The sequence below is a fragment of the Bos mutus genome, chromosome 15, assembly GCF_027580195.1.
Source record: "Bos mutus isolate GX-2022 chromosome 15, NWIPB_WYAK_1.1, whole genome shotgun sequence".
NCBI classification, from domain to species: Eukaryota; Metazoa; Chordata; class Mammalia; order Artiodactyla; family Bovidae; genus Bos; species Bos mutus.
This window is the reverse complement of record NC_091631.1, coordinates 73,596,456-73,624,439: the sequence shown is the minus strand read 5'-3', so window position 1 is coordinate 73,624,439 and position 27,984 is coordinate 73,596,456. Positions and strand designations below refer to the sequence as shown.

Genomic DNA, 27,984 nt, shown 5'->3' with positions numbered 1-27,984 from the left:
TTCAAATAGTATCTACAATATACAAAGCAACTAGACAGATACTGTCATCTGAAAGAAATTCTCATAAATTCATTATTAAAAAAACATTTTTTGGTAATTTGTTTTATGAATTCAGTTTTTTAATTTAATAATTTGCATTTGAACTGCTTACAATGTGACAAGTACTATGCTTATGTACATTATCTCATTCTTATATAACCTTATGAAAGTTTATGGAAATTATAAAGCAGAACAACAAAAAAACTGATGTGAATTGATGTAGTCTTTTTAAAGACCTTTTATTAAGATGTTTCTCACAAACTAGGGAAAAACTTTTATACCATTAAGAGAAAAATCCTTATCTTACAACACAACTGAAAAACAACCAATGAGAATTTGGCAATATAACTGTGATAAACTCCAGAGTTCCTGGTTTCTAGTTCTTTTCAACAATACTCTAAAGTAGTACTCAATGCTTTCAGAAAGAATACCAGATCCAGTCACTCCTAAAATGATACCTAACAGCATTAACACTGCTCCTTTAACTTCTCCTGTGTACACATATGTACACTAACACAGCTCAAACATAAAGCTTACTTTTCATATAAACACAGGTTAAATATTATATATGACACCATTTTATTTTTTGCTGACAAAGCAAGAGATTTTATCAGGAAGGGGTGCCCAGGTGGAGAGCAGTAGGGTGAGGGAACCCAGGAGAACTGCTCTGGCAGTCTCGGGTTTTACGGTGATGGGATTAGTTTCCAGGTTGTCTTTAGCCAAATCATTCTGGCTCAGAGTCCTTCCTGGCGGTGCACGCCTGGTTCAGCCAAGATGGATGCCAGATGTGAGGATTCTGGGAGGTTGTCGGACATGTGGTGTCTCATTTTGACCTTTCCTGAACCCTTCCGGTTTGTGGTGGCTTACTAGTTCCGTGTTCCATACCAGGATCTCCTGTTGTAAAACAACTCTTGCAAATGGTTATTATGGTGCCTGGCCAGGGTGGGCGGTTTCAGTCAGTTTGCTTCCCCTAACTCCCTGCTGAGAGACTTCAAAATCAAGATCCTTCTTGGGAACTGGAGCGGAGGTCTTTTTCTTCTGTAATTTCTTCCTGCTGTGCATGGGCGTAGGCCTGCCTAACAAAGCAGAAGTCTCTCTCTACCTGATCTAAGTTGAAGTATTCTGTGCCTGAAACCAGCATTCACCTTGTAATAACAGCAATTTAGCTTGAAACTGTTGGCTCCTCTCAGAGATGAAATAGACAGGGGCCAAACAGGAGACCTAACAGGATGGTCATCACTGGTCCCCAGAAACAGGAGGCAACATTTGGGATGAGGGCTTCAGGGTGTATGATTTTTTCCTGATTGGTTACTGGTGAGGCAACGGAGCGGTGCTCCAGGAATCTTGTGTTCAGCCTGACGTTACCATCCTCCACCTGGGTGGGGGCCCCAGTTCTGTGGAACTCAAAGACTTTGTTATGCATATTTTTTTTGAGTAGGAACCAGGACCTTGTCTCAACACTGTACCACTATTTGAAAAACAACACAACTGAAAAAGAACCAAGAAGAATTTGGCAATATAACTGTGATAAACTCCAGAGTTCCTGGTTTCCAGTTCTTTTCAACTGTACTCTAAAGTAGTACTCAAAGCTTTCAGAAAGAATACCAGATCCAGTCACTCCTAAAATGATACATAACAGCATTAACACTGCTCCTTTAACTTCTGTGTGCACATTGTACACTAACACAGCTCAAACATAAACCTTACTTTTCATATAAACAGAGATTAAATATTATATGTGACACCATTTTTTTGAAACACGAGTATTAGTACCAAAGAAAGCAGAGAATACAAATGTTACTAATTAAGGAGTCAGTAATTCCTTTTTTTACTTCAAACAACTTCAGACAATATTTTAAAGATTTTTATACATAAGCTAACATACAGCTTATTTTTCTTTTATGAGAGAAATGTACGAACAGTACCCTTAATTATACCTCTGCAAATAGGGCATTTTCTTAGAGAAGGGGCACATTCCTGGCATACTACCAGATGACCACAAGGGATGAATACAATAGAAACTTCTTTGTCCATACACACTTTACAAGTTCTTTCTTCTTGCAGCCTTCTCAACTGCTCTTCCAGGGACAGACCTATAACAACAAAAACCTCAGTGAAATTCAGTTTCTACTTTACCTTCCATTAAAAAAATAAAAGGATAGGGGCTTCCCTGGTGGCTCAGTGGTGAAGAATCTGCCTGCCAATGCAGGAGACACAAGTTCAATCCCTGATCCAGGAAGATCCCACATGCAGTGGCGCAACTAAGCCTGTGCACCACAACTTCTGAGCCCATGCTCTAGAGCCCAGGAGCCACAGCTATTGAGACCACGCACTGCGACTACTTAAGCCTGTGCTCTGGAGCCCAGGAACCCTAACTACTGAGCCTGTGCTCTAGAGCCTGGAACCACAGCTATTGAGCCCACACACTGACTACTGAAGCCTGTGCACCCCAGAACCTGTGCTCTGCAACAGAAGCCACCATAACGAAAAGCCTGTGCACTGCAATGAAGAGCAGCCTCCACTCGCCACAACTAGAGAAAGCCTGCACAGGAACAAAGACCCAACAGCCAAAAATAATACATAAATACATAAATAATTTTTTTAAGGGTAATATTCTATGTTGGTCCCAAGTCTTAATTTTGTTTTACCTGAAACATCTGTTGGAATATACTTCATATTCTTTTCCACTGAGGAAAGAAAAACATACAAAAAAAAATCACTCTAACACTCAGCCATAGAAATAAAATTCTGTCACGTTCAACAACACAGATGGAACCAGGAGTGTATCGTGCTTAGTGAAATAAGTCAGAGAAACACTACGTCATCATGTATATGTGGAATCTAAAACATAAAACTAGTGAACGTGACATAAAAGACAGACATAGATATAGAGAACAAACTAGTGGCGGCACTATTTCCAGTGGGGGTGGGGGTGGGCAAAACAGGGGTAGGAAGATTAAGAGGTACAAACTACTATGTATAAAATAAACAAGCTACAAGGTCCATTGTATAGCACAGGGAAAATAGCCAATATTTTATAGTAACTATAAATGGAATATAATCTATAAAAATTTTAAATAACTGTTGTACACCTGGAACTAACACAATACAGTAAACCACCTACACCTCAATTAAAAAAATATTTTAAAGCATTACTCTACCAAATACAAGACTGCTTTGCCTACTACATATTATTTTTCCCCTACTATGTATTGAATACATAGATTTTAGTTATATATCATTGGATATTATTTAGCCAAGCTACTTGGGCAATAAAAGACTTCACTTTTTTAGAACAAATGTACACAGTTTGCTAACTGGATTCAATTTATCAAACACAAAGATGAACACAATTCTAAAAATAATTGTACAACAAACTCACCAAACAAGTTCTTATATAATGTAGGGTCAATTTCCTTAAGACAGTTTTTGAAGATGTTGGCAGCACTATTTCCTTTAACTAAAACAGTATCAATCAGTTCTCTTGCTTGTAAAGGTATCTGTGTTTTTTGCTTAATAATATCATGCTCCTGTTTATTAATTACATTGGCCTTTAAAAGATTATCCAGGATAGGAAGCACACACGTCAACTGTTGAAAGAGAGCCATTCTATTCCTCCGAAGTAATGACAAATCATCTTCAATGTTAAAAAAAAAGAAAAAATATATTAGATTATAAACTGCTCCAACCACACTCATAGTCACTAACAACCAACACTATGAACAATTCAGACACTAAACAGGAGCTAGAAAAAAAGAACAAAATTACTTGTCTGCATCTTAATGTCTGTCATTTGGAAAACTTTCAGAAGATTTGGTAGGTATATAGTATACATACTACACCATGGCATAGTATGTAGTATACACATGGCCTCTGTTTTTGTAACCTACTTGAGTCTATATATTGGGTTGGCCAAAAAGTTTGTTTGGGTTTTTCTGTAACATTTTATCTTTTAACCTATCTTAGAATCCTGCTTTATCCTGCAGAAAGTAGGAAGAGAATTTTAAAGAATAATATAAATATGCCACCTCTATACTTTGCCCCAATGAAATACTGACTTCTCTTTGCATTATATCACATTACGTTTATAAGCATTTTCATATGAATTGTCTCATTAGATAAAAAGATCCTATCAATGAAACAGGTCGGTTATGAATGTTTCTTATTTCCAGATAGGGTAAGAAAGACTCAGGAGGAATGAGTGACCTGTCCAGTGTCACAGGAAGAATCAGTTGTAGAATCAAGTCTCCTAGTCTCTTGATGTTTAAGAAGTAGTAAGCAGGATTTCCCTGATGGTCCACTGGTTAAGAATCTGCCTGCCAATGCAGGGGACATGGGTTTGATCCCTGTTCCAGGAAGGTTCCACATGTTGCAGGGCAACTAAGCCTTTGCTCCCCAACTGCTGAGCTGGCACCCTAGAGCCCTGCACCTATTGAGCTCATGCAGCACAACCTCTGAAGCCCACGGGCCTAGAGCCAGTGTTCTGCGACGAGAAGACAGCGCAGTGAGAAGCCCACACTCCGCAACAGAGAACAGCTCCTACTTGCTGCAACTAGAGAACAGCCTGCGTTCAGCAACAAAGAGCCAGAGTTGGGGGGGCAGGGAATAAAAGCAGTAAGCAGTGCTGAAGAGTTTGAGCTGCAGAGTTAGGACAAACCTAGCTGCCCATACAGGCACAGCCACTTAGTAGCTATGTGCCGTAACCTTCACATACCTCAGTTTCCTCATCTGTAAAATGTACATAATAATAGTACCTTTCTCAAAGAGTTGTAAGGATTAAATGAGATATATGTGAAGTATTTATCACAGTATCTGGCACAGAGTTGGCTACCAATATTTTATAAAGGTCTAGGTTTATAGCAATTTAAAAAGACTGCACACCAATCAAGCCTAGTCTTGTTTTTAAAGTAATGTTTTCTCCTTTAACCTTAAACCACACAAAATCCATTGTTAAATAGACTATAGGCATAAATTCCTGAAGTATTTTTCAAAAACTTCCTCTTTTGATGCCCCAATCACCAATATTTAATTGCCTGCTTTCAGCCTTAAAAAAAAAAGTTGCTGTTCGGTCCTTCCAATAAGTATTCAGGGCTGATTTCTTTTCGGACTAAATGCTTTGATCTCCCTGCTGTCCAAGGGACTCTCAGGAGTCTTCTCCAGCACCACAGTTCAAAGGCGTCAATTCTTTGGTGCTCTGCCTTCTTTACTGTCCAGCTCTACCAATCGTACATGACCACCATAGCTTTGACTATACGGACCTTTGTCAGCAGACTGCTGTCTCTGTTTTCAACACACTGCCTAGGTTTGTCATAGCTTTCCTGCCAAGAAGCAATCGTCTTCTGATTTCATGGCTGCAGTCACCATCTGCAATGATTTTAAAGTCCAAGAAGAGGAAATGTGTCACTATTCTCACCTTTTCCCTTTCTATTTGCCATGAAGTAATGGGGCCAGATGCCATGACCTTAGTTTTTTTAATATTTAGTCTTACGCCAGCTTTTTCACTCTTCTCTTTCATCATCATCAAGCGGTTCTTTAGTTCCTCTTTCCTTTCTGCCTTTAGAGTGGTTTCATCCACATATCTGAGGTTGTTGATATTTCTCCCGTCTATCTTGACTCCAGCTTGTAACTCATCCAGCCTGGCATTTCTCACGATGTGCTCAGTGTATAGGTTAAATAAATAGGGTGACAACACACAGCCCTGTCATACTCCTTTCTCAATCTTGAACCAATCTAACTATTGCTTCTTGACCCGCATACAGGTTTCTTGGGAGACAGGTAAGATGATCTGGTATTCCCCTCTCTTTAAAAGTTTTCCACAGCTTGCTATGATCCACACAGCCAAAGGCTTTAGCATTTTGTACATCTCTATATTTACAAGTTTAATAAAAAAATAAAGAAGTCTATTGTAAAGTTGTTAAAAAAAAAAAAAAAAAAAAGACCATTCCCTTGGGGTCACAAATGACTGAGTGACTGAACAACCACCAAGGAGTGAAACACACTATTCATCTCAAAATTATGAAAGTCCCTTCTCTACCCACAACTTATTTATCCTTCTGCCTTAATAATTCACCTTACTACTAACAGATCTGTTCTTCACCTGATGCTGTAGCTCCATGTCATTTCCAACCCTACTAACAAAAGAGTTGTCTCCTGGCTTTGCTTATGTCCCATTCTAATCTATATATCGGTCAGGTGTTTTAATGATCTTCTCTTATTAGTATCCTAAACTCTTCCTCTCTATTCTTTTTTTGATTATTAAGAAACAATTTCAAAGCTGTAATTCAAGACTTTTCTCTGAATTTTACAAAATACAAGAAAGTCACAAAACTATGGTGTCCAGGTTTATTAGAGTGATTTCATTTAACGTGTATTTTATTGTTGCTGTCGTTCGGCTGGTCAGTCATGCCCGACTCTTTGTGACCCCATGAACTCCAGCACTCCAGGAGCCCTTCACTATCTCCCGGAATTTGCTCAAACTCAAGTCTATTGAGTCAGTGATGCCATCCAACCATCTCATCTTCTGTGGTCCCCTTCTCCTCCTGCCCTCTGGTTAATAATCTCACTATCCCTGGGCCCTTTCTTGCACGAAGACCCTCCCACTTCCCAAGGCAATATACTTAAAAAAAATTTTGATGTGCTAGGTAAAGGCACTAAACTGTTTTACTTGTAACCTCTCATTTAATTTCTATAGCTGCCCCATGCAATTTGTAGTACTATCATCCCTGTTTTACAGATGAGAAAACAAGAGTTCTGGTTAAATTAATCACCAAGCTGGTAACTGACAAAGCCAGGATTTAAACACAAATTTGTCTCAACTAGAAATCAGACCTTAAACATTTTGCTACACGGCCAAATGATACAGTTCTCAAACTATTCCTATCATTACTTACAAGCTTAAACAGAAAAAGTGTTTTCCAGTCTGACAGTCAAATTTACACTATGTATGCAACTTTCAGTTCTACTGGCCCTGTAACCCTATCTTTTTGCATACTGGTTTCCACAGCTAGTCTCTATGCTCCTTGAAAGCAAGCACCATGGGGAGCACAGTACTTGGTACAGGTGATCATGTTCAGTTAGTATTTGTTAAAGGAATGATTACTCAGAAGACTTGTTGTGGAAGTCTGAAGCTTAACACAATAAAGATGAATACCAAAATCAATTCCCTATGATCTTTGTGTTGGGGAGGTGCTTATCAAATCCTAGAATTTCATCATGGATTTTATTTTTTCTATAAGGATCACTAAGCTAGGATTAGACAGTAAAATGCCATGTTAAGAATATGATTTAAAGGAACTTTAAAAAAAAAAGTAGAAATGAGACAGGCCCCCAGCTTTAAAATCTTACTTTTTCCAAACAGTTTAGATCTGTTAATGTATGAGGGAGAAAGGCAATATAGCTCAAGAAAGAAATTATGACAAAATCCTCTGATTAGCATAAATCAGGGATCTTCTTGGGGAGAAAAAAACATTCAAAAAGAAAAAAAACTGTAGTCAGTGATTCTCAACTAGGGTAATACGTTGCTCACAGTGAAGGGAATGTGAGGTTTGGAAATGACTGCTGGCTGCCACCAGCAGTCAGTGGAGAGACAGGGATACTCACTGTCCTGCAACACATGAGACAGTCCTACAAGACCTCAACGGAAATAATGCAGGGGACTAACGTTCCCAAATACCTGATGCTGTTTCTTCAGTTTGTCTTTCCTTCTCTTCCTCCTTTTCTTCTTCTCTTTTCTCATCTTCAGCATTAAGAAGTGCTGACACAATATCATTAACTGTTTTGTAATTCTCTCCAGTTGTTAGGATTTTACTCTGAACTGTCCGCTTTACCAGGCTTCTACTAAAGCCCATTTCCAAGGCAGCTTTAACCACAGGTGTATTCATCATGACTGCATCGTCTGAAGAACTTTCTCCAGGTCCAAAATGAACAACTATTTTAAAAGATATATATTTGGGTAAATTCCATAAATATAAAAATATGGGGAACAATAATGACTCTGATATAATCTTTACTCTAGACGTGATTATATGCTGGTAATGGAGATGAGCTGTATGCACAAGTTACCTATAACTCCAACAGAAGTCTGAACCTGGTAAGGATCAAAGGAGAGGCTGCTGTTATTGTTGTTCAGTTGCTAAGCTGTGTCCGACTTTTCTGTGACCCCATGGACAACAGCCCACCACACTCCTCTGCCCATAGGAATTCCCAGGCAAAAATACTGGAGAGAGCTGCCATTTCCTTCTCCAGGGGATATTCCCAACCCAGGGATCGAACACATGACTCCTGCATTGGCAGGCAGGTTATTTGGTGGCACTGAGCCACCAAGGAAGCCCAGTAACAGGCTGTACTTAAAAAAAATACCAATTCCCATATCTTAGTTAGAGTCTTTAGGGATGGAACATAAGAATATCCTAAAAATTCCTCAAATGACTCTGTTGTACAGTTATTTTTGGAAACTGAGATGCTACACAAATTTAGAAGTGAGAATAATCTCAATTCAGCTAGGAAAGTGGAAGAAATCAACAAAGACTTAATGAAAAAGATCACACAAGAGTTTGAACCTTAAGGATAGACAGGACCTGAAGAGGTGGACAGATGAAGCAGAAAAAACAAAGATGGGAAGATCAGTAAAGTGGAAGACTAATTCACACAGAACACATCTAAAAACGTGGTTTAAAAAAACGTGATTAAAGAATTAAACTAATATGACTTCAGATAGCAACACATGTTCTGAAGAAAATAAAGCAGAATAAGGTGGTTAAGACAAACTAGGAAGCAGCAGGAGGACATTCAGGATAGGGTGATCAGAGAGGCATTTTCTGATAACAGGGTCAATGCCAGCCAATATGGCAATGTGAAAATTATAAAAAGACATCATTCTTCAAGATACTTTACTGCCATCTGCTGGAAAACTGTTGTATAATAAATGTAAATATACACTGTGTGCTCCCTTGCTCAAACATATGTGGAACCCTGTCTGAATAGGTAACAGCAAAGCAAACAACTGAACGATAAGGAATGAATATGGGAATATCTGAAAGAAGTCTTTCAGGCAAAGAGAACAGCCAGTATAAAAGCCTCAAGTCAAGAGGAAAGCTTGATATTATTCAAGAAATAGTAAGGCGGTGCAGTCAGAGAGTAGGGTGAGGCCTAGATCACGTAGAGCCTTGGGAGGAGTTTATATTTTAAGTCTGCTAGAATATTCTAAGACTTATAAAACTTGATTTGTTTTTTCAAAAGCTGATTCTGGCAGCTCTGTGATAAACTTTAGTGAGGTAAAATGGAGTCAGGGAGACCTGTTAGGATTTTATGACAAAAGGTGATAGAAGCTTGAATCAGGTTAACAGTGGGGACAATGAAGAGAAGTGGTAAGATTTGGGACATATTATAGAGATGAAAGGACTTTTAATAGCTTAAATACACAAAGTAAAAGGAGGAATCAGGGATGATGTCTAACTTAAGTCAACCTCAGGAAGTGGGGAACATTAACTGAGCAAGGGAGATCAGAGAAAAAGCACATCTGAGGTACGAAGGGCAGGGAGAAAATGTTTGCTCTGGTCCTATTAACTCTGAGAAACCCATTATAAACAAGCAGAGGTTTAAACAGGTGGTTGAACATGCTAGTCTGCAGCTCAGGAAATGGAGAACTACCTTTGGGCTGAACGTTGAGGGGTACTCCATCACATAAGAGGTTTGAAAAAGGAGTAACCACCAAAGGAAATTGTTCATGATCAACCAGGGAAACGGGAAAATCAACAATGTGGTGTCCAGGAAGCCAAGTGAGGACGATACCTTAAGAAGGATACAAAAGAGTAATGATAGCAAGATTGCTAATTAAGATGTCTCCCATCTGGATTCCCCACGCAACAACAATTTGGAATCCGTCCAAGGACCAAAGTGCCTTTGTGAGGGGCTCTGTGATTGAGATATAAGATTCTGAAAGCCTAGTGTATTCCAAAACCAAGGAGAGTGATTTTGAGAAGACTGGCTTGTACCCAGGTGCCAGAATCCCTGACTATGGTCCCAGCAACAGACCCCAAAACAGCTCTGTATCCATCAAAATTGACAGAAGAAGGTCCTCACTTGGCAAGACCAATCAGTAAAAACTGGAAATGGTGTTCGCTCCTTCAAATGCACAGATACTATGGCCAGGCTACATACAGCATATAAATATATAAATAAGGCACATACAACACCATCAAAAGAAACTAATAAACATCCAGACTGACCCCAAAGAAATGAAGATCTATGATTTGTCTGACAATGAACTCAACAGTCACCTTAAAGAAACTCAATAAAATTCAAGAGAACAACAGTAAACAACTAAATGAAAATAACAATTCATGAACAAAATCAGAAGTTTAAACAAGAAATAGAAACCAAAATCAGAAATTTAATCAAGAAAAAGAAAAAAGATCAAACAGAAGATGTGGAGCTGAAGAAAAAAAGGACAGAACTGAAAATCAATAGAGAAATTCAACAGACTTGATCATGAAGAAAAAAAGAATGAGAATCCAAATGGAGATCATTTGAAATTAGCCAGTTATAGGAACAAAAAGAGAATAAAAGAGGGACAGAAGACCACATGAATTATAGGGCACCACCAAGCAGATGAGCAGTTACATCACAGGAATCCCAGAAGACAGAAAAAAGGGGTAGAAAGCTCACTTTAAGAAATAATAGCTTAAAACTTCAGTTCCCAAATCTTGGGAGAGATACGGATATCCAGAAAGAGCAAGTACAGAGAACCCCAAGCAAGATCAGGCCAGAGATTATTCCAAGACACATTATAGTCAAAATATTAAAAACAAAAAGACAAAGAAAGCATTTTGAAAGCAGCAAAAAAAAAAAAAGAATCATTACATACAAGGGAACCCCCTAAGGCTATCAGCACATTTCTCTGCAGAAACCTTGCAGGCTAGGAGAGAAAGACTTAATATATCCAAGTGATAAAAGAAAAACAAATGCCAACCAAGAACACTGTTTGGGAAATTCAAAATGAAGGTAGCCTTGTTCAGGCTTCGCAAGTAGGGGAGAATACCTCTAACCGACTTCTGACCTTGCCCGGACTACATGCCTGCCTGCATGCATGAACACCAATCGTTACCAGCAAGTCAAGCAGCACTTCAGATAAGAAAGGGAGTGGGTTTTGGATTTTTTTTTTTTTTAACGAGTGCTTTGTATTTGATTATTTATTCACTTATTTATTCTTGGTTGCACTGGGTCTGTTTGCTGCACAGGCTTTCTCTAGTTTCAACGTGCAGGTTTCTTATTGTGGTGGCTTCTTGTGTTACAGAGCACAGGCTCAGTAGTGGTAGCATATGGGCTTAACTGCTCTGCAGCATGTGCAATCTTCCCGGACCAGGGGTTGAACTGGTGTCCCTGCATTAGCTGGTTGATTCTTAACTACTGGACCACTGGGGCAATCCAGCCTTAGAATTTCTTAAGCCTCTGGGGACTCAATCAGGCCCCCAGAGTCTAAAGAACTTTATGACTCACAAGATGAAACAAACAGCATTGTAAAAGTTAAAGAAAAACCAGAACTGCATTTTTGCATGCAAACTGTTATCAGTTTGTGGCCGAGGATCATAAGCAGCAGCTCCCAAAGCTGCAATCTGAAGTCTGGCCTGTGTGGTGGATGTACTGACAGGACCCTTTCCCAGTTAGGACTCCAGACTGCTGTTACGTGGGACTTCCAGCATTGTTCTATGCTAGATCAACGTGGGTGTTGGCCCAATGTAGAGATGTATATGCTATTATTTCTCTCTACTGTTTCTATTTCTTTTCTTTTATGACTGTACACTGAAATTAAGCCAAATTAATTACTGAATATTAAATATTGAAACTGCTTATTCGTGTGTAACAAGCAGTTTCTTTTGTTAACAAATCCTTTGAAACCAAAATAAAAGTACAACTTTCAGCAAAACAAATACTGGCAAAATTGTCCTTCAGAAATGAAGGAGAAATAAAGACATTCCAGTCAAACAGAAGTTGACAGAGTTCATGAACATGAAACCTGTTTTACAAGAAACGCTAAAATGATTTCTTCAAGTTAAAATGAAGAGACCTTAAGTAATAACATGAAAACATATAAAAGTATAAAACTTAACTGGTAAAATTAAGTATGCAGGTCAAATTCAAAACACACTATACTGTAATTGTATGTCTAGTATAAGTTAAAACAACAGTAATACATTTTGCACAGCAAAGGAAACTGGAAACAAAACAAAAAGACAACCTACAGAATGGGAAAAAAATATTTGCAAAGTGACTGACAAGGGGTTAATCTCCAAAATATACAGAGTTCATTAGCTCTATGTAAAAACAACAAATCCAATCAAAAAGAGACAGAAGATCTTCTAAAGACATACAGATGGCCAAAAGGCACATGAAAAGATGCTGAGCATCACTAGTTTATCACAGAAATAGAAATGAAAACTACAATGAGATATCACCTCACACTGGTCAGAAGAGCTAATATCAAAGTCTACAAAAATAAATGCTGGAAGGGGAGTACAGAAAGAGAACCCTCCTTCACTATTGGTGGGAATGTACACTGGTTATAACCACTATGGAGAACAGTATGGAGGTTCCTTAAAAGCCTAAAACTGTAAACCATATGACTCAGCAATCCTACTCCTGGGCATATATCTGCAGAAAATCATAATTCAAAATGATACATGCACCTCAATGTTCACTGCAGCACTATTTACAACAGTCAAGACATTGTTGTTGTTTAGTCACCAAGCTGTGTCCGACTCTTGTGACCCCATGAACTGTAGCCCTCCAGGCTCCTCTGTCCATGAGATTTCCCAGGCAAAAGTTGTGCTGGAGTGGGTTGCCATTTCCTTCTCCAAGGGATCCTCCCAACTCAGGGACTGATCAAATCCACATCTCCTGCTTGGCAGGTGGATTCTTTACCACTGAGCCACCTGGAAAGCCCAGCCTGACATGGAAGAAACCTAAATGTCCACTGACAGAGGAGTGGATAAAGAAAATATGGTAGATATATATAATGGAATTCACTCAGCCACAAAGAAAGAATGAAATAATGCCATTTGAAGCAACATGAATGGACCCAGAGATTAACATACTAAGTCAGACAAAGAAAGACAAACATCATATGATATTGCTCATATGTGAAATCTAAATGTTTTTTTAAAAATGATTTAAATTAACTTATAAAACAGAAACAGACTCATAGATTTCAGAAACAAACCTAAAGTCTGGGGAAAGGGAAAAATTAGGGGCATGGGATTATCATATACACACTACTATATATAAAAGAGATAACCAACAAAGACTTATTGTATAGCACAGGGAACTCTACTCAGTGTTCTACTACAAACTATATGGGAAAGGAATCTGATAAAGAATGAATATATAGTATCACAGAATCACTATGCTGTACACCTGAAACTACATAACACTGTAAATCCACTATATTTCAATAAAATTTTTTTTAAAGGAGTACTTATAGAAAAATACAGAAAAATAAAAAACAATACTAACAACTACAACTCCAATAATTTGTTTCTAGATGCAGAATATAAAGAGATATAAAGTACGACATCAATAGTGTAAAACATGGGGTGAGGATAAGTAAACTGTAGAGTTTCTCTAAACGATTGAAGGTAAGTTGTTATCAGCTTAACACAGACTATTATATCTGTAAGATATTTTATGTAAGCTTCATGGTAAACACAAAGAAAAAACCTACAGTAGATACAGAAAATACAATAGAGAAATTAAAGTACACTACTATAGAAATTAAGTCAGAGATGAAGACAGCAAGAGAGGAAGAAATGAACAAAGGAACTAAAAAAAAAAAAAAAACCCAGTCAGAAAACAATTTACAAAAAAAACAGTAAAAAGTCCCTATATATCAGTAACTATTTTAAATGAAAATAGACTAAATTCTCCAATCAAAAGACACAGAACGGCTGAACGGATTTTAAAACCCCACAAGATCTAACAGTACGTGGCCTACTGCAAGTGGAAAGATATAAAAGGCTGAAAGTGAAAAGATAAAAAAGTTCTATGCAAATGATAATCAAAAGTGATGAGGAGTTGCTCTACTTACATAAAATAAAATAAACTTTCAGTCAAAATTAGTGCTAAGAGACAAAGAAAATCACTATACACAGTGATGAAGGGGTCAACTTATCAAGAATACATAAAACAATTGTAAACTTATATGCAACAAAACAGTGGCACATCTGAATATCCAAAGCAAATATTAGCATAACTAAAGGGAGAAATACAGAGGAATATAATAATAGAAGGGAACTTCAATATCCCACTTCCAACACTGGTTAGATCATCCAGACAGAAAGTTAGTAAGGTAACAGTAGACTAAATAACACTTTACACTAAATGCCAGATGTAGCTAAGATTATAAATTATAACCAGAAGATGTATTTCCTACCCTTGCACTAAAATACTACATCCAGGCAAATACCTACTTTTCTAGCCCAATTCTCAAATCATGTAACCTGGGCCTTTCCAAACATGATAGCTTACCGCAAACTTTCCCTCTTTGGAGAGCTTACTATTTGCACCTCTCATTTGGTATTCCTATCTTGTCTCCCCAGTTAGAATATGAGCACTTTAAGAACAAAAACTAGAACACTTCTAAGAATCCTCTAAAAATGTGATGAATCTTAGAAGATAGATGTGTATGTGCTCAGTCGCTCAGTCATGTCCAACTCTCTGCAACCCCACAGACTGCAGCCCGCCAGGCTCCTCTGTCCATGGAATTCTCCAGGCAAGAATACTGGAGTGGGTTGCCATTCCCTCCTCTAGAGAATAGAAAGATACATAATATTTACGAGCTAACTTCTTAGCACTTTTTCCTATAACCTCAGAAATCCTTTATTTACAAACTTTTATTTTTAATACTCTTAAATCCTATTCTTTATTTGGGATATTTTCATACATACTTGGTGGATCAGCATTTTCATCTCCAGAGGTATTTGCAGTTGACAAGAGCTATGAAACAGGAAAAAAAAAAAATAGGTAAAATCCAGAATCTCAAACAATCTGAGCATAGCCACATTAAGGTAAGTTTATCTTAAGTACTATGCACATGCTTTGAAAACTGGGTAGTTTACATACTGCACTTTGCTGTTTTATCTTAATCACCATAAAATATTTCCTTAAACTGCAGCTAATTCCATATTAGAATTTAAATATCAGGAAAGCAGGAAAAAGTATTAATGGTTTCTCATTCCACTTAGAAAGTTGTATTTCAGCTTAACCACTCTCTGAGGTTCCAAATTCCTAAAATGTTACTTTTTTTTTTTCTCAAAAAGGAGAAGGAGATACTAAAGACTCTTCTCCAACCCTACCACAAATTTGTACAGGGGCAGGTTGTTTAACTTTTCAAAAAACTAAAAAATAATTTTTAAAAGCCATGAACAAACATGGTAGTCTGAAAAAAAACTAAAAAGTTTCATTAAGATGGACATAAAACATATAACTATCATTAACTTTAAAAAGAAATAAAGATCACTTTTAATCATATTTTGTAATTATTATCTAGGAGAATCCAATGTTACCAATTATAAAAACATATTTACCTGTTCAAGAAGATGAGGATATCTGGCTTGAATCTCACTAACAAACTCCTGCCCTTTCATTCGTATCAAGAACTCACACCTAAAACATAAGAGGAAAACTTTTTAAATTCTTTTATGCCAAAAATATACTCTGATCATTCTAGAAAAGCAGTTTTCAAACTCTTGGACTATACACCATAGTACAAACATTTTACATCACAACCTAGTACACATATACACCTAACAGGAAAAAAATTCTCATAAAACATCACAAATTTTTACTATGTATTGATACATTCTGATATTTTTATTTGATTACATTAATACAATAACAGTAAAGGCGTCTGGACCTCAAAGGAGAAAAAGGTAAGACTTGGAAAATGCTGTTCTAGACAATTTACTTTGGAAGCTTAACATAAGTTTTAGAAACTGTAATGTGGTATGTCTAAAAGTAGGAAGTCAAGAAACACCTGGAGTAACAGGCAAATTTGGCCTTGGAGTATGGAATGAAGCAGGACAAAGACTAATAGAGTTTTGCCAAGAGAACGCACTGGTCGTAGCAAACACCCTCTTCCAACAACACAAGAGAAGACTCTACACATGGGACATCACCAGATGGTCAACACCGAAATCAGATTGATTATATTCTTTGTAGCCAAAGATGGAGAAGCTCTACACAGTCAGCAAAAACAAGACCAGGAGCTGACTGTGGCTCAGATCATGAACTCCTTATTGCCAAATTCAGACTGAAATTGAAGAAAGTAGGGAAAACCACTAGACCATTCAGGTATGACCTAAATCAAATCCCTTATTTTATACAGTGGAAGTGAGAAATAGACTTAAGGGACTAGATCTGATAGACAGAGTGCCTGATGAACTATGGATGGAGGTTCATGACACTGTACAGGAGACAGGGATCAAGACCATCCCCATGGAAAAGAAATGCAAAAAAGCAAAATGGCTGTCTGAAGAGGCCTTAAAAATAGCTGTGAAAAGAAGAGAAGTGAAAAGCAAAGGAGAAAAGGAAAGATAAAAGCAGCTGAATGCAGAGTTCCAAAGAATAGCAAGGAGAGATAAGAAAGCCTTCCTCGGCGATCAATGCAAAGAAACAGAGGAAAACAACAGAATGGGAAAGACTAGAGATCTTTTCAAGAATATTAGATATAACAAGGGAATATTTCATGCAAAGATGGGCTCAATAAAGGACAGAAATGGTATGGACCTAACAGAAGCAGAAGATATTAAGAGGTGGCAAGAATACACAAGAAGAACTGTACAAAATAGAGCTTCACGACCCAGATAATCATGATGGTGTGATCACTCACCTAGAGCCAGACATCCTGGAATGTGAAGTGGGCCTTAGAAAGTATCACTACGAACAAAGCTAGTGGAGGTGATGAAATTCCAGTTGAGCTATTTCAAATCCTGAAAGATGATGCTGTGAAAGTGCTCCACTCAACATGCCAGCAAATTTGGAAAACTCAGCAGTGGTCACAGGACTGGAAAAGGTCAATTTTCATTTCAATCCCAAAGAACGGCAATGCCAAAGAATTCTCAAACTACCACACAATTGCACTCATCTCACACGCTAGTAAAGTAATGCTCAAAATTCTGCAAGCCAGGCTTCAGCAATTGTGAACCATGAACTTCCAGATGTTCAAGCTGGTTTTAGAAAAGGCAGAGGAACCAGAGATCAAATTGCCAACATCTGCTGGATCATGGAAAAACCAAGAGTTCCAGAAAAACATCTATTTCTGCTTTACTGACTATGCCAAAGCCTTTGACTGTGTGGACCACAATAAACTGTGGAAAATTCTGAAAGAGATAGGAATACCAAACCACCTGACTTGCCTCTTGAGAAAACTGTATGCAGGTAAGGAATCAACAGTTAGAACTGGACATGGAACAACAGACTGGTTCCAAATAGGAAAAGCAGTATGTCTTGCCTGGAGAATACCAGGGATGGCGGAGCCTGTTGGGCTGCCGTCCGTGGGGTCACGCAGAGTCGGACACGACTGAAGTGACTTAGCAGCAGCAGCAGCAAGGCTGTATATTGTCACCCTGCTTATTGAACTTCTATCCAGAGTACATCATGAGAAACGCTGGGCTGGAAGAAGAACAAGTTGGAATCAAGATTGCAGGGAGAAATATCAATAATCTCAGATATGCAGATGACACCACCCTTATGGCAGAAAGTGAAGAGGAACTCAAAAGCCTCTTGATGAAAATGAAAGAGGAGAGTGAAAAAGCTTAAAGCTCAACATTCAGAACACTAAGATCATGACATCTGGTCCCATCACTTCATGGGAAACAGATGGGGAAACAGTGGAAACAGTGTTAAACTTTATTTTGGGGGGATCCAAAAATCACTGCAGATGGTGATTGCAGCCATGAAATTAAAAGATGCTTACTCCTTGGAAGGAAAGTTATGACCAACCTAGATAGCATATTGGAAAGCAGAGACATTACTTTGCCAACAAAGGTCCATGTAGTAAGGCTATGGTTTTTCCAGTGGTCATGTATGGATGTGAGAGTTGGACTGTGAAGAAAGCTGAGTGCCGAAGAATTGATGCTTTTGAACTGTGGTGTTGGAGAAGACTCTTGATAGTCCCTTGGACTCCAAGGAGGTCCAACCAGTCCATCCTAAAGGAGATCAGTCCTGGGTGTTCATTGGAGGGACTCATGCTGAAGCTGAAACTCCAGTACTTTGGCCACCTCATGTGAAGAGTTGATTCACTGGAAAAGACCCTGGTGCTGGGAGGGATTGGGGGCAGGAGGAGAAGGGGACGACAGAGGATGAGATGGCTGGATGGCATCACCGACTCGATGGACATGAGTTTGAGTGAACTCTAGGAGTTGGTGGACAAGGAGACCTGGCGTGCTGTGATTCATGGAGTTGCAAAGAGTCAGACACAGCTGAGCGACTGAATTGAACTGATGCCTAAAATATAATATTTCACAAAACGACTGCTAATCTTTCTCCACTGTCCACTCTTCCATTTTATAGGAAGCACAAACCCCCTAAAAAAATAAAGAGTATCAAGTATTTTCATCTATATATACTGTGACAGTGTTTCCCAAATACTTGCTTTCAAATTACTAGAATTTCTCCATGGTTATTCCAGGAAGTTCATATAACATCTGTTTCTTCCCTTTTGTTTTTTCAACAAATGGACATAGACAACTCAATATTCATAAATATTAGCCTTTATCTATGTCCAAACTGTATACAGAAACAAACTAAAAATGGACTACATGCTTAAATACAAAACCTAAAACAGTGTAACTTGTAGAAGAAAACACAGGAGACAATCTTTTTGTTCTTAGGTTAAGTAAAGATTTCTTAACTAATAAACCAACAGCATAATCCATAAAAGATAAAATTGATAAATTGACATCATCAAAATTAAAAAATTCTGCTCATCAAATACATTGTTAAAAAAATAAAAAAAACAAGTCACAGACTCAAATGTTCCAAAACACAACTGATGCAGAACTTGTATCTAGAATACATTAAGAACTCTCAAAACCTAGCAATTAAAAAAAAAAGAAAAAAAAACTTCTTTAAAAGAGACACTTCATCAAAGAAAACACAGTTCCAAGAATAAAGAACCCACAGATACAAAGGGCTGACTCTACTATGATCTTACGAGGAACTTGAGCACCCACGGATTTTGGTTTCTTGAGGGGAAACCCTGGGAGTGTCCTGGAACCAATTCCTTGCTGACACTGAGCGACAACTTATATAGACAGCAAATAAACATCTAGATAGCAAATAAACATCATTAATCACTAAGGAAATGGTAATTAAAACCACAGTGAAATACCACTACACATCTATTAGAATGGCTAAAATCAAAAAGATATTACCACGTCATTAAGAATCTGGAATACTTGGAGGTCTCACACATTCTACAGCCACTTCAGAAAACAATTTGGCAGTTTCTTCTAAATTACCATGGTAAACAAAACTTGCCATCCAACCCACTAATCCCAATTCTAAGTATTTAAAGTATTTACCTAAACAAAATGAAAACAAGTTCACAAAGGTTTACTAATTTTTAGAGTGGCTTTATTCATTATTGCTCCAAACTGGAAACAACCCAATGTCCTTCAAGTGATGACTGGGGTAGATTTAGTAGAGATCATGTAAACATGCTCATGGTTCAAGTCATCATTGTTCCTGATCTTAATATAGGTCTAAATTATTTTTATTCTGGGACTGATTAACTTATAATGACTAAAGATAGGAAGTATACTGAACATTGGCTGCTCCATACTTCCTCCTTCCAATAAATTCTATGAGGACTAAGATTTTTGTCTTGTCTTATTCACTGTTAATATCTCCAGCATCTAAAGTAGTATTCAGAAGCATATAGGGAAATAGGTGAAAGGGATTTAGAGATAAAAAATTCAGTGATAAAATAAATAAGCCATGGGGATGTAATATACACACAGCAAAAAAAATGTGTGCAAAAGCAATTATGACTTTGTTGTTGAAGTGTTAGTCGCTCAATCATGGCCGAGTCTTTGTGAACCCCATGGACTGTAGCCCACCAGGTTCCTCTGTCCATAGAATTCTCCAGGCAAGAATCCTTGAGTGGGCAGACATTCCCTTCTCCAGGGGATCTTCCCCACCCAGAGATCAAACTCAGGTCTCTTACATTACAGGAAGATTCTTTATTGTCTGAGTCACCAGGGAAGCCCCAAAATCAATTATCCTTCAAAGAAAAAAAATGTTTTAATATGGTCAACAATATTGCAATAGCTGTATAGGGGCAGATGGTTACTAGGCTTATCATGGTAACAACTTTATTATGTATACAAACATCAAATCAGGACACAGCACACCTGAAACATATTATGTATGTTAACTATATTTCAATTTTTTAAAAATGATATTATAAGGGGGAAAAAAAGATCATCATGATTTTCCACTGTTACTTCTAACTACTTATTCCTAAGACTCTTGCCACCAGATAATGCTGTTACTGTCATGAACTATCATGCTCAATCAAGAGGAATCCCAGTATTCTTACTGGTCTGCTGCAAAATCAGCATTTATCTGCCAGTTTTATTTTCAACCTCATATGTCATAGTACCACAAAACTATTTTGACTTTCTCTTTAATTTGGTTCTTCTTCATTTTGCTTTGGATTGACTTTTCATTTGACTCCACACTGTCGTGTAAATATTAATACTTATGAAAAAGGAAATTCTTTTGAATGATTATAACTAAAAATGTTAGGAGAGAAAAAACAGAAGTAAAATAGTATCTAGTAGGCATGCAAATATTTAATAAGTGAATAAATAAATTGTGTTAAAATACAGTGATAATGATTATCCACTTTGGGTTTTCATTTTCTGAGATGAAAGACTATCCACAATTGAAATTTGTTGTTTTCAGAAGTGTTTACAAAAAGTACTTCTGGCCTTTTCCCTTATGTAACCATTTCAAGCAAAACATTAATTACAGAAATAAACCAAGATTTTGTTTGGTCTTGCTTTATAAAGGAAAAATTATAGCAAATGAAACACTGTTAATCAGAAAGCTGTTTTTGTCTTTTTAATACAGCATTAAATTCCAAATTACAGAATAAGCCAATCTCATAGAGCCAAGTACAATCAAGTCATTTAAAATTCTGACAACTAGGAATTTCCTGGTGGTCCAGTAGTTAGGACTTGGTGTTTTCATTGCTGTTGCCCAGGTTCAATCCCTGAATGGGGACTGAGATCCCAGAAGCCACAAGGAGAGGCCAAAAATAAATACAATTATGACCATAAAACATGATTTTTCCCAAAAAAATAATTTAGAGTTTCCTCATTTAGGAAAGTCACTCACCAGTTGAAAAATTATCTATATGATATGATTCCACTCTTATAAAGTACCTAAAATAGTTGAATTCACAGAGACAGAAAGTAGAATGGTGGTTGCCTGGGGCTGGAATATAAGGAATTAACTAAATGAATACAAGATTCAGTTTGGGAAGATAAAAAAAGTTTGGAAATTGATAGTAGTAATGAATGAGGAATAAGGTGAATGCACTTAATGCCACAAAACTGTATACTTAAAAATTGTATTTTATGTACATCTTGTAATTTTTTTAAAAGACAGTATTACCTATTCCAATTTCCTCATTTTATAGATGAGGAAAGGCTCAAAGGGGTCACATGACTTGTCCAAGTTCATACAACTACTCAATAACATTCCAGTAACAGCACTGCCTCTAAATTCTTTCCAGGCTATAGTAAAAAAAAATAGGACATACCGGTAGAAACAAAGTGACTAAAGAGAGATACATATAACAAAAAGATAAAATTGTACAGAAAAAAATAATTTACAATTATAATCACTTAAAACTGATTATACAATCAGGTTTTTATTATATGCATTGTTATATTTGTCCTATTCCTAGATTCACTTAATGTCCCTTCTTGTTTTTCTTTTTCCTTACCTTTTTCTAACATATCCCCTTTTTGCTCTACTTTACATATTTTTATAATACTTTAAACAAAATGGAAAACACATAAATGTAATGTATGGCCATAACTGTGAATGAGGCATCAAGAATAAGTTAAGTTATATCCTGAATACATGGTTTATAAAAGAAAAAAATTACAGAATATTCTACATTTTTCTACCAAAATAACTAATGTTACAATTTGGTGTCTTAAAAGGCTAATTTTCTAATGGTATAAACAAGCTTTGTTATACTGAAATGTAAACTTAAAACACACAAACATGCCTACATCTTTTACGCACAGAGTTGTGTATACAAATACCTTTCAAAGCAATTACCTTGGAAACCATTTGGCGTGTTCTACCCATGGGTCATCTCCAGATTCCCAACACCTTAAGCCACCATCACAACAAAAGCACTTGACATCGTCGTTGCGACCTAAAGAAAACACAATAACTGAATACACACGTGTTCTAATATATTAATCAAAATGAACTAGATAAAATGTATAGCTATACGTTTTCTTACCTACATAATAGAAACCAGCACTTGCAAGCTGCTCGGGCTGAACTGATACAGTAGATGGCCAGTACATAAATGTTCTCAGGCGAGCTGCATGTGTCTGCATACTCAAATTTGAAATGCTGAACCTCAGCGTTTCCAGAGAATTTTCCAAAAATGGACAGCTGGGAAAATGTTTCTGGTGTTCTAACATGGCATCATCCTTTGGTTCCCAGTTATTTAGCGTCCCACCACAGGCAAAGCAGGCTACCCTGTCTCCAGGTCCTATATAATAAAAGCCAGCTCTTGCCAATTCTGATGGTGACAGAAAGGTTAATGGCCACATTTGATAAGTAAGAAATCTCGCTTCTTCAGTACTCATGGCATAACTGTAGGGGTTAGTCCTCAATGGGGAAAAGTCTTCGACTGCTCGAGAATTAATAGGGTTTGGTGAAAGGTTGGAATAAGAACCACTGAATGATCTACCATGTTCCAAAGTGGGTGATAATGAGTGCGTAAAACTGTTTCTCATTGGAGAAGAAGCATTCTTAGAAGTAGATTCCAGACTAGTAACAGAAACTAGATTCTGAATAAAGCTACAGCTCGGATACAGTTGTTTATGCTTCTCAATAGGATTGTCTCCTTGTTTCCAGTTATCCAGCATCAGGCCACAACAGAAGCATTTGACCTTGTCATTCACACCAGTGTAATAAAAACCAGCACGAGCAAGACTCCTTTCTGAGACAGGAACACCGGCGGGGAAAGTTGAATATGTAGACATTCGGTAGAGCTCACATGAAAAGTCGTATGTCATTTTTTGTTTGTTGCCAATTGTCCAATTTGACAAGACTGTGCTGTCTTCCATCACACTCTTAATTTTTCGATACAAGGGATCCAGGACAAGTCTTTAGGAGGTAGTTTTGTGCATGAATGATTTTTACTTTTTGACAGCAAAAATCCTTTACATGAAATTTTTCTTCTCTTCACATTAGTTTTTTTTTTTTTCCATTAAAAAAGAATCAAATGATAGGCTCCTACTTACATAAAATTCACTACACCTTCTTTACTGGATTTACATCTGAATTTACACTCAGGCAGGATGACTCTATCTCCTATATTATCAAAATACTATTTAATACTCTTTAGGACTATATTAACTCAAGTACTATCTCTGTTCACTATTTGGTATAATACTAAGCAGACTGAAAGAAGTTGAGACACTTTTGAAAATATGTTTAACACTCCTTGATTTTTCAAGGAAGTTTATATTCCCAAAATTCTAAACAAAGACACAATACTTATGCCTTTAATTTGCTTTTGGTTACAAATCACATAGCCTGGATATCAAGCCAATTAATGGCCATCCTATAAGAGAAAAAAAACTATATGCAGACTTTTTTCCCTCCAAGCACTCTTAATATATTTTTTATAAAAAAAATCTTTTATTCTAGTAAACAATAAGTCTTCATATGGTCACATTATCTAAAGGCTAATTTCACATAGCTTATCATCATAGTATTTACTTAAGAAAGTTAAAGTAGCTTCAGTTAACAATTTTGGAGGATGTCAACACCTACAAGCATTGTTGAACCTATATCTGTTATACTGTGTACGATGTTAAAACTCACAAGCCACTAACTTATCTTTGTTAATACTGTCTATATTTGTTTTCATTTCCTGCAGCATCATTATGTTGTCTTTCTTCCTAACTTTGCATACCACTTTATAATATTTGGTCAACTGAAGGTATTGCCTCCATAAACTAGTTAACCATAAGGTTTCTACAGCAGAACCTTTTTACATAACTTGTCTTTCATTTAAGAATCATGCATCTACAATATCACTCATTTTGTATTTAAAGGTAAATCAAGTTTATCAAGATACAGCTTGACTGTTCTAGTATTATCACAAATGCCTAACAAGATCTTATCACCAACACTGCTTATGCATAATATGCCAGTAATTAACTCTACTAGCCTTGTTTCTGAAAACCCTTCATATTTTAAAAGTATAAGTCATACACAAAATTACACTCCGCAGAATTCAAACTATATCCCTTTATAAAGTTTCTGGGTGTCCATAATGGGATTTATTACTGCAGGGGAAAAAATGAGGGAAAAAAGTAGATTCTTCAGGGCTGTAAATCTGAAAAGGAAAAACAAAAGCTATTTTAGAAAACTGCATTTTCACGGTGAATACAATTTATATATTCTTTTCAACTTGTTCAATAAATTCTAAAAGTGATTTACACTTTAGATAATACATCTTAAATTTCAGCAATTTGTCACCAAAACTAATTAGAAAAGCTCTATCAAAATAAATGCAATACATTGCCCATAGCATAAATATGCATTTCTTTTAACGTACAACTTTGAAGAAAGATGGACACAGAAACCTATTTTGTTCTTGGTCTCCTCTCCTCCTCTGGTGACAACTTTAATACATACTTTAAGGGTAATATCTCTGGCAGTTTGCTAGAGGCAAAGGGGCACTAGTGCTGAAAGAGACGGCACCCATGAGCAACAGTGCAGTTGTTTAGACGACATAATACACGGCAACCCATTCCAGTATTGCCTGGAAAATTCCTTGGACACAGGAGCCTAGCGGGCTACAGCCTCTGGGGTCGCAAAGAACTGGACACGACTGCGCGCTCACAATGTTCTTTATTCTTTAATATCAAGTCTCTCCAGAACTCGGAAAACTCACCAGTGAGAGTAAAATGGGTCAGGAACTCATTAATAAATGATAACCCTTTAACTCTACAACGCCTTACAATCCAAAGCAACAGCCACAGAAAGCAGCTCAAAACCAACACACCCCACAACGGCTCTGTGAAACACTGGCCTCGGGAATGCGACCCCTTGCAAGAAAGCTTCCGTTACACCAGAACTTGACGTTCTGTCTTAACAGACTTTTGTCCACAAGCACCCTACAGTGATTTGCCCTCTTAAAGCAAACTTGTGGCTTCGGGGGTTGAGGCCGAGAGACAAACTGCAAGGGAAAAGAAGGGAAACCTGAATTTTAATTTCCCAGCGCTATTACTCACAACACACAGTGGACCACGAAAGTGGCAGAGCGCGGCTGGAGCGATCTGAAAGAGGAGACCCCGCTCCCACAAAACTGTCCTCCTTCGAACACGCTAAACAAAACACCACCGAGGGCTAAGTTTAAAACCCTGCAGAAGCTTGACCAACATCTTGGGCTGAGTCCAATGGCCACAAAAGTGGGCGGCGGCCAGCGGAGGCTTGCCAACAGGTCAATTTAAAAAATTTACTTTCGACTGCAACTTTTGGAGTTGGGGCTTCCGAATGAAACAGCGTCGGCGAGAGTGAGGAGACTGGAGAGCTCGCCACGACCCCCCAGCTCCCGGCCGAAGGGCTCCGGCCCTGTCGTCCCAGTCCTCCCAACCGCAGCCGCAGGGAAGCGAGTCCCACGGGCCCGCGCGCCCCAAGCCTCCTCGCACCCCGGGGCCCGGAACGAGCTGCACTCACCGCGGGGCCGGCGCAGCAGACGCGGAAACTGCTCAGCCGCCCGGAGCCTCCTCAGACCCTCGAACGCGACGCCGGCAGAAGGGGGCGGCCGGGTGGCTGGGCTCCAGCGCGCCACAGGCTCCCCGCCCGCGCGAGGCCCACGCCGACGCCCGTGACGTCAGCGCGCCGGCCGGGATCACGTCACGCAGCCCGAGGGCGCCGGGGCGTTTGAGGGCGGAAGTGCGGGTCTGGCGTGACTCAGGGAGCGCGCGCGGGCGGGAGGGCCTGGCCGTGGGTCAGCTGGCGGGGCCTGCGGAGCCGGGCCTTAGCTTGGTATTCTGACTTTTCATCTCGCGGCGTGGGTATTTCTGACGTTTCGTTCCCTGGCCGTTCCTGACCTTCTCCTGAGGGGGACGTGACGAAGCGCAAGCCGCGGGAAGCCCTGCAGAAACGCCCCCGTGCGGGCGAAGCGCCTCTCCCCGGCGTCGCGCGTTCGGGGTCCGGCCCCCGCCGACTCCCCGAGTGAGGCCTCCCCTCAGCGCGGGTGACCACGTCCCGGGGTGGAGGCAACCTGCCGGCGTTTGGGCTTCCATTAAATGAATAGTTGTAACAGATCTGATCTGATCTGATCTGAACGGTCTCAGCGGCTGCGTAACGTCAACCTTCGACAGCTGGCCGTGGAAATGGAAAAGTGTTGGACGGCAGAACAGCATCAGAGAATAAATTTTATAATCAGACACTGTATCTTTTATTTTTAAACTTTTGTTTTTCTGTTCTGGAGGCGGATGAACTGACAAAAGTGTTCTAATTTCAGAAAGTCATCACGAGCAACAGGAACCATGTTTCAGGCCAGGCCTCACTCCTTTTTTTAATCTGAATGTGGCTAGAATGGAATGTATACATTCATACATTGTTGTTCGCCAAGTCGTGTCTGATTCTTCGCAACCCCATGGACTTGTAACACACTAGGCCTGCCTGTCCCTCACCATCTCCGCAGAGTTTGCCCAAGTTCATGTCCATTGAATTGGTGATGCCAGCCACCGTCTCATCCTCTGTGGCCCTTTTCTCCTGCCCTCAATCCGAAGATCAGGCAGGGTCTTTTCCAATGAGTGGGTACATTCATACGCATGTATATGTTAATCATGAAGGAACCACAAAGGAGCCCTTATAAATAACGTTTATATAGTTAAGTGACATGTTTGTATAGTTAAGTGATATAAAAATCGTAAATACAAAATCTTGGTTTGCTCCCCTCTCTAGCAGTGGCATACAGTAAATATTTGCTATATTGCAGCAAGGGAATTTTTTAGTTTATGTTTTGTGAAGACTCTCTTTGTGAATGATAGCAGATGATTTCTTCTCTCAGGGGAACCCCAGGGGGGCAAATATTTCAAAAACTTCCAAATAAGCTACTTAATTAGGCAGCCGGGGGAATTCCAAAACCCTGAACCATTTCCCATTTCCTGTCCCTGTCATTTCTGCCTGCCAGTCAGTCACAGAACAGGAGGGCTTCTGTTCAAGTGTTAATAGTAAAAAGAAAGTATTCGTAACAGATTGTGATACAGAGAAAAGAAATGCCGTGACTCCCAATGACTAAAAACTTCCAAATATGCACGAGGTTTGATAGTAGTTCAGTATTTAGTTCAAGTTACAATTTCTCTGAAAGTTACTCAACTTTATTTTTATGTGTGGGAAAATAAATATAGCAAGAACTGTTCATTCTGGATTCAAGACTATTTCTCATTTTCAATTCTTGTCCTGACCAAAACAGTATAAGGGAAAATTCGTATTTCAAAAACTGAAAGTCCATAGATATTTCAAAAAAAAAAACTGTGTAATAACATTCAGGCATAATAAATAACTATAACCTTGTATAACCTTGTGCTGCTGCTGCTAAGTCGCTTCAGTCGTGTCTGACTCTGTGCGACCCCATAGACGACAGCCCACCAGGCTCCC

General features: G+C 38.4%; 1 protein-coding gene across 2 annotated transcripts; it reads right to left on the bottom strand.

Annotated features, from left to right (window-relative positions):
* BIRC2 (baculoviral IAP repeat containing 2) lies at window positions 1–26,680 on the bottom strand. Of its 2 annotated transcripts, XM_070384336.1 has the most exons (9): window positions 26,050–26,416; window positions 22,586–24,703; window positions 22,396–22,495; window positions 15,618–15,696; window positions 14,979–15,027; window positions 7,712–7,966; window positions 3,422–3,676; window positions 2,688–2,726; window positions 2–2,132 (listed from the first exon to the last, which is right to left on the bottom strand). In XM_070384336.1, the coding sequence occupies exons 2-9, from the start codon at window positions 23,421–23,423 to the stop codon at window positions 1,939–1,941; spliced, it is 1,809 nt and encodes a 602-aa protein (XP_070240437.1). In that variant the 5' UTR covers window positions 23,424–24,703; window positions 26,050–26,416; the 3' UTR covers window positions 2–1,938. The 2 variants fall into 2 exon arrangements, with proteins under 2 accessions (XP_070240438.1, XP_070240437.1); XM_070384337.1 differs by lacking the exon at window positions 7,712–7,966 and having other exon boundaries at window positions 1–2,132; window positions 26,050–26,680.
* Between the last annotated feature and the right edge of the window lie 1,304 nt (window positions 26,681–27,984).

Bases quoted from the DNA above. Each gene is read 5' to 3' on its own strand.
- BIRC2 (XM_070384336.1), bottom strand. From the start codon at position 23,423: ATGGAAGACAGCACAGTCTTGTCAAATTGGACAATTGGCAACAAACAA. The intron at 7,967-14,978 runs GTATGTATGAAA...CTTTTAAAATAG, and splicing joins TGAAAATGCTGATCCACCAA to TTGTTCATTTTGGACCTGGA. The intron at 2,727-3,421 runs GTGAGTTTGTTG...TTCTTTCCTCAG, and splicing joins ATTATATAAGAACTTGTTTG to TGGAAAAGAATATGAAGTAT.